Here is a 15,707-nt window from a genome sequence, read left to right on the forward strand (position 1 = left end):
AACAGGGACATGAACAAGACTATCTAAGTCTCAAGGGCTCTATGAAGTGATTTTCCAATAAAAAAAAACATTTTAATAAAGCAAAATGTTTAGCTGTCACCGCAATGTCATAACATTGATATGACCACCAAGACTACTAATTGAGGTCACATCAGCCAGAGAATACATAATAGGTTGTGGTTTTCATAGATTTTTATTATTTTGGTTCCCTTTTCTTTTTAGTCTTGCTTTGGTACGGTCTGTCAAAATGACAGATTATCAACAAGGAAAAAGCAATAAATGTAACTCATTTAAAATGTTATGACATGCTAGCAAAGAATGACACACACAAACAACAGAGTCCTGAGTTAACACAGTCTAACAACCGCACAAAAAAACAATTCATGAATTCAGATGGCTCACTTGCATTACAGCATTGTAATATACTCCGGTATATGTGAGGTTAAACGGAAATGCTTATATAGCACTTAAATTTTACCTCTCACATACCTGCATATAGGCTACTACAAATCTATCCTCAGTTTCCTTGATTATAAAACATGTACTTGAGATAGAATGGTTTGGAATTACAGTACATGACATTAAATCACTTAAACATTACCAAATGTCAAAAACTTTTACAAAATGTAGTATAAATGGTCAACAATACATCTTACTTCAAATGAAATATCTCTTTGTAAATTTGGATGTACACTTTTCTCCTGTAGCCTCCTCTAAAAAATGTGACATTGGAATGACAAACTCTAGGACTGATAAGTGCATGATTCTGATTGGGAAGAACAGTAACCAAATGGTGCTTTGAAGACCTTAGATGATGCCGTCACTGTCCTTCTTTTGGCAGGTCTTCAGTAGAAGAAATACAGACACAATGAGGATGAGGAAGACAAAGAGGAAGATGAGACCAGCCCAGGCCTCGGGGCGCAGAGCCTTCCTCAGTCCCATGCTCTCCCCTGGCAACAGACTGCTCAGACTCAGCATGTAACCCAGGGCCCAGCCAATAGAGGTGTCTCCTGCCTGCACAAAATAAGAAAAACAAATCATAACTGAACTCCAAATTCTATACAGTTGTCAAGGGGTACATTAAACATCTATATGGAACTAGCTTTTATTGCATTGAAATTAGTGATGCACCAATATGACATTTTTGACTGATACCGATATCCGATATTTAAAAATTTAGCGGCCTTTTAAGCATTCTAGTACAGTTAAATTGTTAACACACACACATGGACGCAGCGGTCTAAGGCACTGCATCTCAGTGCAAGAGGCATCCCTACAGTCCCTGGTTCGAATCCAGGATGTATCACATCCGGCCGTGATTGGGAGAGCGTCGTCCGGGTTTGGCCAGGGTAGTCCGTCATTGTAAATAAGAATTTGTTCTTAACTGACTTGCCTAGTTAAATAAAGGTTACACACGCACCACACAGACCAAAAAGTTATTTTGTTGCCATTTATGTATGTCCCCATTACCAGTGAAACATAATCAAAACCTATTTCTTTCACTTACTTGCTATGCTGTTTCTTTGTTCATTTGTTCAGTCGTTTCATTCTCAACCAGGATTTCTAAGGAACGCCGTTTGGGTCTTTGCGTGTCAAAAAATATACTATTTAACACTATTTGATGTGTCAAATAACACTATTTGACGTGTCAAATCAGCTTGTTGACCAATCAGGACCTGAATATGACTGCACGTCACATAATACTTTAATGCGTTCATTCATTTTAAAAGTAGTTATTACACATTGATTACACTATCACTCGTATTTCATGTCACAACGATTCATCGATACGTATGCTATGATGCTGGTAAAGTTGTCTTGTGCACCTACAGTGCTGGTCATTAAAAAAATCTAGCTAGCTCATGGATGCAAACAATGTTCTTCCCCCCCAAAATAAAAGTATGCCATAATTCTACTATTTGTATTCATTTGCATCACTGTCAATGACACACTTTTATGTTGAAGGCAAACCGCAATTTCCACTATTGTCCCTAATCCTTATTGTGGCTAGCTTCACAACACATAGCCCGGTCCGGTCGATCCTCCCTAGCCAGATGAAGCTAACTGGCTGCTTATAACGTTAGCTTTGGGCAACAGAGTTAAGTAGCTGGCTAGCTATTTATCTTAATTAACTGAAGTTCAATTTTCGTACAAGTGGCAACCTAGATAATACTTACAAGGATTTCTAAATCATTGCTAAGAATAATGAAAATGACTGCAGTTTTTACTGGTCATTGTTTTCAGGCTGGTTGTATTGGTGCTAGCTAGGTACCAAGCTAAAGCCAGATACCCCAGAAGTTGCGGTCGAACAAATTATGCTTAATTACTAACGCGGTATTGTAAACGCATCGTTCGTGGCCAGTGCTTGCTGACTTTTTGGTACAGCTTTGATAGTGCTACTGTATCTTTTTTGATATGCACATGTAACGGATGTGAAATGGCTAGCTAGTTAGCGGTGGTGCGCGCTAGCAGCCTTTCAGTCGGTTACGTCACTTGCTCTGAAACCTAGAAGTAGTGGTTCCCCTTGTTCTGCAAGTTATACTGTTACACACAGACCCAAACGCGTGCCATAGTATTGTAACGACCCTGGGTTTATAATCGCGGAAATAGACTCTACCGTTTGAGCAGGCTTTTGCGGCACAGTCGATAGCGCGCCGGACCTCGGGCTAGAAGGTCGAGGGCTCGAGACCTGCTCCCTGCCCTTTCATTACACTGGTGTCAGAAGTGCTCGGACCTTGCATCCACGACAGTGCGTGTGCTTGGCCGGTGAGCGCGTTCCTATAAGACGTAGAGTCGCAAGCTAGCGCGAGGACGCGCTCTTTGAAAGGAGGGAGTAGTATAACGACCCTGGGTTTATAATAGCGGAAATCGACTCTGGCGCATGAGCATGCTTTTGCGGTAGAGTCGATAGCGCGACGGACCTCGGGCTAGAAGGTCGAGGGTTCGAGACCTGCTCCCTGCCTGTTTCATTACAGTATGTACTCTATTACTGTGTAACTCCGGTAGGGCAACATCGGAAAAATAGCGCACTTGGTAGTGTTAACCGGTGCTCGACCAGTCCTTGAAAGCCAACATCACCCACGACAGAGAACGGTTGATTGTCAAGGGCAATTAATGGATTTCGCCTTTGAGTTGTCTCGCTGAAATTGTGTTACTCTTTCAAATGACTGCTTGACTTGTTGACTGCTCGATCCACACAGCAGACATTGTGGGCTAGGTTAGAATGCTGTGTTGCAGTATAGTGCAACATTTTACGTGGCGTCATTAGTCATTTACCTTCGTTATATAAGTATGCACGTCAGCTTTGACATAGGTTTTGCACATCTGGCGTTAAACTAGACATCTGCCGATACCGATGTTGGCATTTTTAGCTAATATCGGCCGATTGCGATATGTTCACCGATATATCGTGCATCCCTAATTGAAATAGAGTCAAACATTCATAAGGTTTACTTTGCTGCTCACCTTTCTCTGAAAAGAGATCCGAGAGAAGGAGAGCTCATCAAAGCCATAGCCTTGGAGCATGAGGACCTGGATAAAGACAGAGGCTGCACAGTAATCCTGTAGACGACCCTTCTGGTCTGGGGCCTTCTCTAGCATCTGTTTATGTGGAGGGGCGTTAGAAAAAGATGACAATGTTAATTTCATAGAATTCTTAGTATTCCTCTCTTCACTTGCTGGTGAGAGGAGCAATAAGAGGATGGGATCTTTGTAAAGGCTGTAATGGAATCTATGGAACGGCGTTAAACACTTTGTTTCCATTGATTCCATTCCAGACAACAAATTAAATTAAATGTACAGTATTATACATGCCATGATTGCATGGAATTCCCATCTCATATAGTGTAAATGAACAGCAAACCTGGTTTAAAAAAACAAATAAACATCTCACAGCTCTCCCCAATATTTTTTATTTAACTTTTATTTAACTAGGCAAGTCAGTTAAGAACAAGTTCTTATTTACAATGACGGCCTAGGAACAGTGAGCTAACTGCCTTGTTCAGGGGCAGAACAACAGGTTTTTATCTTGTCAGCGTGGGGATTCGCTCTAGCAACCTTTCGGTGACTGGCCCAATGCTCTAACCACTAGGCTACCTGCCGCCCCCAACGTAACTGATGGATACACACACACACATTCTTAGTTGTATTGTTTCTTTAAAATAAAATAATTTGTCTAAAGTTGTAGTTCATATATATATATATTTTAAATGTAACCTTTATTTAACTAGGCAAGTCAGTTTAGAACAATTTCTTATAGACAATGACGGCCTACACCGGGCTAAACCCGGGACGACGCTGGGCCAATTGTGTGCCGCCCTATGGGACCCCCAATCACGGCCAGTTGTGATACAGCCTGGATTCCAACCAGGGTGTCTGTAGTGACGCCTCTAGTACTGAGATGCAGTGCCTTAGACCGCTGTGCCACTCGGGAGCCATAAAATCAAATGGCTCCCGATAAATAATAATACAAAATTCCAGCCATTACAATAGCTCCTCCCACCTGCCTCCCTTGATACACACATCAACAGGACATTTTCATACGTGCTCAGAAAACATCCAAAATGCCGGTAATGGAATTAAATTCCCTGACTATTAGATCTCCTTTCACTCAGTTGATAATCCTGTGCAGTGCCTGCTACCCTCCATGTAACATAATTAGTAGATATTTTCTTCCCAGCATTCAACATTTGGGAGAACGTCCACCCTCTTATGCTATTTGACTCAGTTGCTGTAATACGAGATTCACTGTACACGCTTAGAAAAAAAGGGCTCCAAAAGGGTTCTTCGACTGTCCCCATAGGATAACACTTTTTGCTTCCATGTAGGACCCTTTTTGCTTCCAGGAAGAACCCTTTTTGTTTCCATGAAGAACCCTTTTGGGTTCCATGTAAAACCCTCTGTGGAAAGGGTTCTACATGGAACTCAAAAGGCCTCTACGTGGAACACAAAAGGGTTCTACCTGGAACCAAAAGCATTTTATCTGGAACCAGGGTTCTTCAAAGGTTTCTCCTATGGGGACAGCCGAATAACCCTTTTAGGTTCTAGATAGCACCTTTTTTTCTAAGTGTTCTGAGAAAATGTGAGAAAAAGAGAATGTGCTTTAGAGCAAGAAAACCATAAGAATAGTGTAAGAATAGCCTGAGTCAGTCAGCTGAGCCCAGCAGTACAGTACTTCCTGATAGCTCATGTTGCAGACAGTGTGGGTGGCTCCCTCCAGTAGAGTGGGGGTTGTTACAGTGATGCCAGTGGTGCGCTGCAGGAAGACATGAGTGTAGAAGAAGGCAGAGAACGCCTGTGGAGAGGAAAATAAAACAGATTGCTCAGATTGCTCAACCCTTGACATCAGAGCAATACCCAGAGGATTAGCCTGTCTAATTAATCTCATGAGGCTGTGGGATTTGTCTGCATGCGATGGCATACAGTGACATAGCCTATGAATGAAAACATAAAACCCTATTGTTCTGACCAAAATTCAGCAAATAAATACTTGCCTGAAAGGAAATCAATCCATCTTATTGTTAAATAGCTTGTACCAAAGTACATACAGTGCATTCGGAAAGTATTCAGACACATTTTCCACATTCTGTTACGTTACAGCCTTATTCTAAAATGGATTAAATAAAAATAATTCCTCATCAATATACACACAATACACCATAATGACAAAGCAAAAACAGGAGAGAAAAAATTGTGCACATTTTTTACAAATAAAAAACAGAAATTCCTTATTTACATAAGTATTCAGACCCTTTGCTATGAGACTCCAAATTGAGCACAGGTGCATCCTGTTTCCATTGATCATCCTTGTGATGTCCTGTGTGGTAAATTCAAATGATTGGACATGATTTGGAGGCACACACCTGTCTATAGAACGTCCCACAGTTGACAGTGCATGTCAGGGCAAAAACCAAGCCATGAATTGTCCATAGAGCTCCAAGACAGGATTGTGTCAAGGCACAGATCTAGGGAAGGTTACCAAAAAAAATCTGCCGCATTGGAGGTCCCAAAAACACAGTGGCCTCCATCATTCTTAAAATGGAAGAAGTTTGGAACCACCAGGAATCGGGGGAGAAGTGCATTGGTCAGGGAGGTGACCAAGAACCCGATGGTCACTGTGACAGAGCTCCAGAGTTTCTCTGTGGAGATGGGAGAACCTTCCAGAAGGACAACCATCTCTGCAGCACTCCACCAATCAGGCTTTTATGGTTGAGTGGCCAGACGGAAGCCACTCCTTAGTAAAAGGCACATGACAACCCACTTGGAGTTTTCCAAAAGGCACCTAAAGGACTCAGACCATGAGAAACAAGATTCTCTGGTCTGATGAAACAAAGATTGAACACTTTGGCCTGAATGCCAAGTGTCACATCAGGAGGAAACCTGGCACCATCCTTACAGTGAAGCATGGTGGTGGCAGCATCATGCTGTGGGGATGTTTTTCAGAGGCAGGAACAGGGAGACCAGTCAGGATCGAGGGAAAGATGAACGGAGCAAAGTACAGAGAGATCCTGGATGAAAACCTACTCCAGAGCGCTCAGGACCTCAGACTGGGGTGAAGGTTCACCTTCCAACAGGACAGCGACCCTAAGCACACAGCCAAGACAATGCAGGAGTGGATTTGGGACAAGTCTCTGACTGTCCTTCAGTGGCCCAACCAGAGCCCGGACTTGAACCCGATTGAACATCTCTGGAGAGACCTGAAAATAGCTGTGCAGCAACGCTCCCCATCCAACCTGACAGAGCTTGAGAGGATCTGCAGAGAAGAATGGGAGAAACTCCCCAAATACAGGTGTGCCAAGCTTGTAGCGTCATACCCAAGAAGACTCGATGCTTTAATAGCTGCCAAAGGTGCTTCAACAAAGTACTGAGTAAAGGGTCTGAATACTTATATAAATGTGTAAACATTTATAAAAACCTGTTTTTGCTTTGTCATTATGTGTGTAGATTGATGAGGGAAAAAAATATTTAATCAATTTTAGAAATAGGCTGTAATGATTTATTTATATTTAATTAACTAAGCAAGTCAGTTAAGAACAAATTCTTATTTACAATGATGGCCTACCCCGGCCAAACCTGGGCCAATTGTGCGCCGCCCAATGGGACTCCCTGAGGGCGGCCAGATGTGATACAGCCTGGATTTGAAACAGGGACGGTATTGATGCCTCTTGCACTAAGAATCAGTGCCCTAGACTGCTGCGCCACTCGGGAGCCCCCCAAATGTAACAAAATGTGGAAAAAGTCAAGGGGTCTGAATACTTTCCGAATGCATTGTAACTAAATATTAGGATACTGTGTACATTTGAAAGAACCTGGGATCTATTCTGACAGTGAACCATATATTGATCCTAAAGTGCGTTCCATGCAGGGGATCCTCCTCACCATGAAGCTACCAGTGACGTTGGGCTGAAAGACTCCATCAAAGGAGCACTTGGAGAAAGAGCACCTGTCAAAGGAGAATATCTTGGACATGTTGCCCAGGCAGTGCTGGTAATGCCCAGTTCCAATCACCGTCAGTGGGTCCTGGGGGCTGTAGGGAGTGGGCATTTGGTCTGCCGTGCATGGGGAGTCAAACACCTTGTCCAACTTCATGGAGACATTGAAACCTGCTGGATAGCAGGGGTGTGATACATGGGGCCCAGCACCTTGAGTCTGAGAGACAGAGGAGACAAAAGACATACCTCTGTAGCCATATCCTCATGATAAATGGATATAAGTTGCAGTGGAGGCTGCTGAGGGGAGGACGGCTCATAATAATGACTGGAACGGCACAAATGGAATGGTATCAAATACATTGAAACCATGTGTTTGAGGTATTTGATACCATTCCACTGATTCCACTCTAGCCATTACAACGAGCCCGTTCACCCCAATTAAGGTACCACCAACCTCCTGTGATGTACAATATTTGAGCCTAACATTGATCTATGTTTTTACATTATGCACTTTGGTTTGTGATGTACTCAATCATTCTGTGTTTGTAATGCTACTGTGTTTTAGGAGAACGTGTGTTACCTTAACCAAGTGAGCCAGCAGTCTGCGTAAGACCTGGTCCCTGCCGTAGCACAGGAAGCTCTGTGTGTATAGGTGGTAGTCTCTACCATAAAGATGCAGCTCCATGACGTTACTCTTGTCCTCCACCACGTCTGCGGTCTCAAAGGTAATCTGAGTGGAGGCGCCTCCGAAGTCCAGAGCACCCACTGTATCTCTGCCAGGACTAAGCCAATGCCCCACAAAGCCATACTAAGTGACAAAAGAAAGAATGAAAAGGAAATTAAATGACAGCCAGTTCGTCTTGAGAAACAATAAAAACAAACCAATGTTTCTTATTCATCTACATTGCCAACACTGCTTAACATTTATTCCTCCGTTGTCTTGAATGGCTCTGATGCGGACTCTGGAGCCTCACCTTGATAAAGTTCTCTAACAGGTAGTTTACAGTAACCCAGGCATATGCCCCCTCCTCCTGTCCACTCATGATGGTCGCCCCTCTGAAGTCGAAAGGATAAGTATGCAGCTTGCTGCCAACTTCCTTTAGTATCTTCTCTGACTCTATGGGGTTGGATATACTGTGGGAAAGAGAGAGGAAATAGACATTATTGTCTAGATCTGTTCCTATCAAAATGTTGTCATTATCCAACATACAGTAAGTATAAAGCCATTCATTAGTCATTCTAATGTGACAGCTCAAATAATCCATGAATGGAAGATGCTATTGCACTGTGTATCTGATCTGAAAGTACATTTAATGGTGTGTTGCCCACTCACTTCAGAAGCCTCATACCCGCTGTGGCTCCCAGATACAATGGGGTGAGGTGGTGTCTGGATTTGGGGATGTCTTTCAAAGCCTGATCCAGACAGGGTTCCAGACTGCGTCCTGCACCCCCTCGCTCACCTGCATAGCTGGATACCCCTCCTCCTGGGTATGTATACAACAGAAAAGAATAGAGTAGAATACAATAGAAATCAGAAAATAAATACCACAAAGTGCACATGACTTCTGCCAATTTTGACTTGTGCCTGACCTTTTGTCTTTCATGTAAGAGAACATGTTTCTGAATGGATGGAATACAATTTCACAAGTGTTTCTATGGTAACCTGCTCAACTGAAACCAAACTTTAGTATTAGAGGAAGAAATGTAGAGGTCAAACAGCGTACATGGCATAAAAACAGGAACCTGACCACTCAGTTAAACAGAATTATACAAAAATAATTACTGTGAAAAATCACTTCTGTAATATGAATGTCTCTGACCGGTCATTCCTCATTCCTTTGGAGAAAAATGTAAGTAGAAGTGAAAGTTTCCAGAACACCAACACTGGATGAGTGGCAGCCTTTCTGCCTCTGATAGACACTACTGAATTCGAAATCCAATACTAGCCCTTACCCTAAGCATTTCATGTAGATTTGGAATGGATAGATATGAGAAATATGGTAATAGCTCCACTTTTCCCTGAAATAGGTGAGGTGGATATTGTGTGTGTCACATTAACATATGCAATCTCTTCAGTTTTAGTGGGTGTGTTAGGGGTTGATACCTAATAGTGTATTAGCAAAAGCACTCTTACCCTTGACATGGCACTCGCTGTGCTGAGTAACAATGCCAGTGCCATTTTGTTTATCAGCTGGCCACTTGTAGATGTACATAGCAGTGTGGGACGAGCCAGCATCCAGGACTACTCCATACTGAAACAGACAGAACGGTTGGAAAAGTCAGAGAAACAGGCTAAATGTAAATAAGCAACACGTTTCAGAATTTACCTGGCAATACTACAGTACTTTTTACATTTATTGTACATCTTACACCTGTTGACATTTCAGTGCTTTTATTTTCAAAATGTGTGTTATTTCCCCTGCACAGTGAAAGGTTCCCACAGCAAAGTCAAAGTATCGCTGACCAACATCTGGTCCTTCAAAATGTGTTTCTCATTAATACAGTATGGCCACAAAAGGTCACCAAAGTAACCGTTGAGGACAGAAAGAAAGAAAGGATAAAAGTAACCAAAAGAGACAATAGAAAATTTGCTGAATAAAAGAGGCATGCATATCTTTTATTCTCTCTACATCTTTCATTTTCGCCTTTTATTTTCTGGTCTTTTATCCCTTCCTTTTATGCTTGCCTTTGAAGTTGGGCTTGATTTCAGAAAGGTTTTCCAGTGAATGCTCTGAGGTTGGGTTTATTAGGCAAGATACTGCATGTCAGGCAGAGCTGTATCTGAACAAGTGTGCAGTCCAGGTGCATTGCATTGCCAAATTGCAGAAATGCTGGTTTACTCATCTCCAAGTTTCAGTATTTGTCTGTCTCTGACATGTCTTCGTTAAATTGTTAAATTTAATCTAACTTTTTAACTCCACATTATGCACATCCATAGTATAAATAATATTGCATTTGTGGTTTATTGTATTGCCTTTGTAATGGGGAATATATATAACCGGTTCGGGATGCTTTAGAGAGCATTGTTTCTACAGATTCCAAGAATGAATCGTATTCTACTGAATGAAGCATAAAATACACTGAACAAAAAATATAAACACAACATGTAAAGTGTTGGTCCCATGTTTCATGAGCTGAAATAAAAGATCCCCGAAATGTTCCATAAGCACAAAAAGCTTATTTCTCTCAAATTTTGTGCACAAATCTGTTTACATCCCTGTTAGTGAGCATTTCTGCTGTGCCAAGATATGCCACACCTGTCAGGTGGATTGATTATCAAGAAGCTGATTAAACAGCATGATCATTACACAGGTGTACCTTATGCTGGGAACTTTAAAATGCCACTCTAAAATGTGCAGTTTTGTTGTACAACACAATGCCACAGATGTCTTAAGTTGAGGGAGTGTGCAATAGGCATGCTGACTGCAGGAATATCCACCAGAGCATTTGCCAGATAGAGAAATTAACATTAAATTACCATAAGACGCCTCCAATGTTGTTTTAGAGTATTTGGCAGTACGTCCAACCGGCCTAACATCTGTAGACCACGTGTAACCACACCAGCCCAGGACCTCCACATCTGGCTTCTTCACCGGCGGGATCGTCTGAGACCAGCCACCCAGACAGCTGATGAAATTGTGGGTTTGCACAACCAAAGAATTTCTGCACAAATTGTCAAACCGTCTCAGGGAAGCTCATATGCGTGCTTGTCATCCTCACCATGGTCTATACCTGACTGCCGCTCGGCATCGTTACTGACTTCAGTGGGAAAATGCTCACCTTCGATGGCCACTGGTAAGATGGAGAAGTGTGCTCTTCACAAATCAATCCCGGTTTCAACTGTACCGGGCAGATGGCGTAGTGTATGGCGTAGTGTGGGCAAGCGGTTTGCTGATGTCAATGTTGTGAACAGAGTGCCTCGTGGTGGTGGGGTTATGATATGGGCAGGCATAAGCTACGGACAACGAACAGAATTGCATTTCATCAATGGCATTTCAATGCACAGAGATACCGTGATGAGATCCTGAGGCCCATTGTCGTGCCATTCATCACCGCCATCATCTCATGTTTCAACATGATAATGCATGGCCCCATGTTGCAAGGATCTGTACACAATTCCTGGAAACTGAAAATGTTCCAGTTCTTCCATGGAATGCATACTCATGAGACATATCACCTATTGAGCATGTTTGGGTGTGTATGGTGTCTTGTTACATGAAGGGTGTTCCAGTTCCCGTGTACGACGTGTTCCAGTTCCCGCCAATATCCAGCAACTTCGCACAGCCATTGAAAAAGAATGGGACAACATTCCACAGGCCACAATGAACAGCCTGATCAACTCTATGCGAAGGAGATGTGTCGCGCTGCATGAGGCAAATGGTGGTTACACCAGATACTTACTGGTCCGTGATGCATATCTGTATTCCCAGTCATGTGAAATCCATAGATTAGGGCCTGTATATCAGTAAAATCTTTGAAATTGTTGCATGTTGCTTTTATATTTTTGTTCAGTATAAGTCTTCAATTGACAAACAATAGCTTGGATATGAATTGCAATTGTGATGCACTAATGCAGAACTCTGAACCCTGCGGCAATGCATATCATCACCACTTTAGTAGTTCCACCTGCTCCTTTGTGTTAAGAGGGAAAGCAACATTAAGCCCACATTCAAATCAAACAGTGGATTTTTTTAAAACACCGATTACAATGTGAGGAATAGCAAGTTGGTGAATGGACCCCTGATAAAAACTTTGGAATAACAGTTGAGTTGTAGCTCTGGGTGGTTTCCCAGTGACCCCCAGAGTTGGGGAGTAACGGATTACATGTAATGTAATGGATTACAAAAAAAAGGTAACTGTAATCCGTTCCCAACAAAACAGGTGAAGCTGGTTAAGAGAATGCAAAGAGGTCATCAAGGTAAAGGGTGGCTATTTTGAAGAATCTCACATTTAAAATATATTTTGATATGTTTATCACTTTTTTGGTTACTACATGTAACCTTTATTGAACTAGGGAAGTCAGTTAAGAACAAATTCTTATTTACAATGACGGCCTACCGGGGAACAGTGGGGTTATTGACTTGTTCAGGGGCAGAACGACAGATTTTTACCTTGTCAGCTCAGGGATTCGATCCAGCAACCTTTCAGTTACTGGCCCAATGCTCTAACCACTAGGCTACCTGCCACCCTAAACAATGATTTCATATGTGTTATTTCATAGTTTTGATGTCCTCACTATTATTCTACAATGTAGAAAATATAAAAAATTAAGAAAACCCTTGAATGAGTAGGTGCATCCAAACTTTTGACTGGTACTGTACATTTTTGTCTTCTTCTAATACCTGTTAAGGGGAAATTGATCTTAAAGTAACTGAATGTAATCATATTACATTACTGAGTTTGGGTAATCTAAAAGTTACATTACTGATTACAATTTTGGACAGGTAACTAGTAACTGTAACTGATTACATTTAGAAAGTAACCTACCCAACCCTAGTGACCCCATAGTGCACAAACACCAAGAATATTGTTAACAAATGTTATTATAGTAGGCTAAATGCTATTATATCTTATGTTGTTAGCAAAAATATTCAAAATAGTCCTATGTTTTCCTAGCCTCTCTTATCGCATGCCTTCATAACATTATAACCAACATCTTTTCAGCTTTTCAGTCCTGCAAGCAAGCTGTAGGGCTATAGCCTACATACAATATTATATTTGTAACAGCTTGGCACCAACTGGTGCATTAATTAAACAACCTGTGTAGTGATCAGTCCCTGCAATGATTAAGTAAGATTATATAATACTGTTATCACATCAGACCTAACGTTATTTTCTCAAATTTGATCTAGACTATGTCGTGAAATTATTGGCTAAACCACTCATCGACAGGTGTATGCAAATACGGTAAGTACTTTCATTTTCTCACCCGTAAACATGAGAAAAGGTAACGAACGTTATTACCATGAATTGTGGAGGTTCCCTCACGTCGTCAATCGGGATGACGACCAGTAGAATCCCTGCTATTCCCAGTAGCAGGAACACGGCCGGGGCTATGACTTGACGGTACTGGGTACTCATGAGGCTGCCCTGTCGCTTCTGTCACAGAGACCGACAAACGAGCCAGTTGCTGGTGCCACAGCCCGTGCCAGGAAAAATAAGAATAACAGCGAACCCATGCATGAGGAAAGCGTAATACTTCTGTGGGAGAGTGCAGATGTGGGTTTGGCCAGATCCATTGTCCTATCAACACATGCCCTGATAATAATTTGATATTTTTTCATGATGGACCCACAGTGGTGGTAAACACACCAGTGATAAAACCTGAATTTACTCTGGAGAAGAGATTATTTGATTGAATGACAGTGTTGAGTAGGATGAAAGTCTTAAAGGGGACCAAATACAATTGTGTTTTGGATACTCATGAGAATGCAAATTAGAACAGGTTATAAAAGGGCATGTCTAGCTCAGCAGCTAGTTTAAGGTGTACAGTAACCACCAACAAACTACAACTCTACAGTTGGAAAAACAGTGAAATGCCAAACAAGGACTACTAGGCCTACGGTTTTCACAGTGAGTTGATGACATCATGTTGGTATTCACATTAGTCACATGTAACCTTTGTTCAGCTGAAGTGATAACATCAGAACCATGTCATAAAGGCCAGAAGAATGCTTTCTTTTTACCCATAAATGCTCTTTCAGTGGTTGGAAAACTCTTCTTTTTTTGCCATTCACACCCCATTACTGTTTGCTCTCTAAGAGGCATTCAGGGTAATATTAAATGCAGATTGTCAGTCACATCTGAAATGATGGTGTAATGGTGCCCTGCAGTTGGTCTGAAGCCACAGATGTCTCTGCTGGTCATGATCGCCGTAGAGTGAGAGTGAAGTCTGGAAGAACACACACAGAACAACACTGTGCCGCCATTTGATATTTTGATCATATTAGCCTACAGCAGGTCCACAAACATTTAATAGAAACATGTTTCCTGTTAAAATACCATTAGGAAGAAGACTATAAGTCACCCTCTTGTGGCACAATGTTGTCATCACAACTTCTTTGACGAATCAGGTAAAATTGTGATGAATAAGAATATCAAGCTAATTGACAGATTTTGATCGATGATGCAAAACTTCAACTCTTGATTGGTGAAAATGTTCTCTCTGTACTTGATATCTCTATTGGTCAGGTTTTGCTGCGCTGAAAGATTGGAATAATTCCATATCAAGATCAATATAAATGCTAGACTTTTGAAAAAGTTATATGTTATATGAAAAAGTTTGTCATATGTACTATATTACTGTCTCTTTATTTACCTCCATTTGAAATGTTTCTCTAATTTGAACCAGTGGAGGGTGCTACTCTCTCACAATTCTATATGAGGCAACCTACAGACATACCCTGGTCTATGCTTTGAGAAAATTACCCAACTCTGGTTAATTCAACCACAACTGAACCAGCAGTAACCTACATTCCATGTCTATCTTCTTCATTGGTGTCCATGCTTCTTTCAACAGCAAAGATCGTGAGACTAACCATCCGTCAATATAGCATGGCGACCTGGGTTAAAGGCAGCTGTCAGATCGATACAAATTAGGCCTATGATTCTGCTCATCTGCCTGCAGATGTCAAATGATTCATTTTCAAAGGAGATTGATTTTCAAGAGAGAAATAGAATGTCACACCTCCCAGGGAGTCAGTGACCTCAGGTTGTGTGTTTGCTGAGGTTTCATTTTGATGAAGAGGAGCTGTGCTTTCTAGTCTGTCTTCAAAGGCTGAATGAATGTGTGGTTAGATTGGGATAGGTAATCTATAACGTCATTTAAAACCAGTTTGAAAGTATATACAGTATGCTGTTTGATGTGTCCCAGAATGTCCAGCAGTACAACAGAATTTATCCAAGCCTCCCCAATGCTTGCTCTCCAGTGTGGCCAAGACCGTGTGTGGTGTGGCGTTCATGCCGAACTGTAGATGACACTGGAGCTGGTAACATGTACTGGAGTTGGGCGAGGGGTGAGACGCACGGGTGTTTGATTGCCTGAACAGAGCAGAGGGGAAAACATAATATAAATGGTGTAGAGGTGAAGAGGTTAGGAACATAATTCTGAAATGCACAGATAAATCAGCAGTGTCCAGCCAGTCAGGCAAGGCCACTCCTCTCTCCTGCAGGGCCAGCTCTGGTCCAACCAAAAACAACCTGATGTTTCCTCTCTAAGAACAACACTGTCACTGTTCCATCCCCCGGGCCTGGTACCGGGTCCCTGAGGACTTACAT

General features: G+C 41.9%; 1 protein-coding gene across 1 annotated transcript; it reads right to left on the reverse strand.

The window, feature by feature from the left end:
- Positions 1 to 2: 2 nt before the first annotated feature.
- LOC111974866 (ectonucleoside triphosphate diphosphohydrolase 2) lies at positions 3 to 13,623 on the reverse strand. Its single transcript, XM_024002927.2, has 9 exons — positions 13,395 to 13,623; positions 9,565 to 9,682; positions 8,764 to 8,914; positions 8,405 to 8,564; positions 8,011 to 8,238; positions 7,378 to 7,647; positions 5,174 to 5,293; positions 3,466 to 3,600; positions 3 to 1,014 (listed from the first exon to the last, which is right to left on the reverse strand). The coding sequence occupies exons 1-9, from the start codon at positions 13,509 to 13,511 to the stop codon at positions 808 to 810; spliced, it is 1,506 nt and encodes a 501-aa protein (XP_023858695.1). The 5' UTR covers positions 13,512 to 13,623; the 3' UTR covers positions 3 to 807.
- Positions 13,624 to 15,707: the final 2,084 nt, after the last annotated feature.

Source organism: Salvelinus sp. IW2-2015, linkage group LG15 (genome assembly GCF_002910315.2).
Source record: "Salvelinus sp. IW2-2015 linkage group LG15, ASM291031v2, whole genome shotgun sequence".
NCBI lineage: Eukaryota > Metazoa > Chordata > Actinopteri > Salmoniformes > Salmonidae > Salvelinus > Salvelinus sp. IW2-2015.

Bases quoted from the DNA above. Each gene is read 5' to 3' on its own strand.
- LOC111974866 (XM_024002927.2), bottom strand. From the start codon at position 13,511: ATGAGTACCCAGTACCGTCAAGTCATAGCCCCGGCCGTGTTCCTGCTA. The intron at 9,683-13,394 runs GTAATAACGTTC...TGTCTGTTTCAG, and splicing joins GGGAACCTCCACAATTCATG to TATGGAGTAGTCCTGGATGC. The intron at 1,015-3,465 runs GTGAGCAGCAAA...TATTTTGTGCAG, and splicing joins GGATCTCTTTTCAGAGAAAG to GCAGGAGACACCTCTATTGG.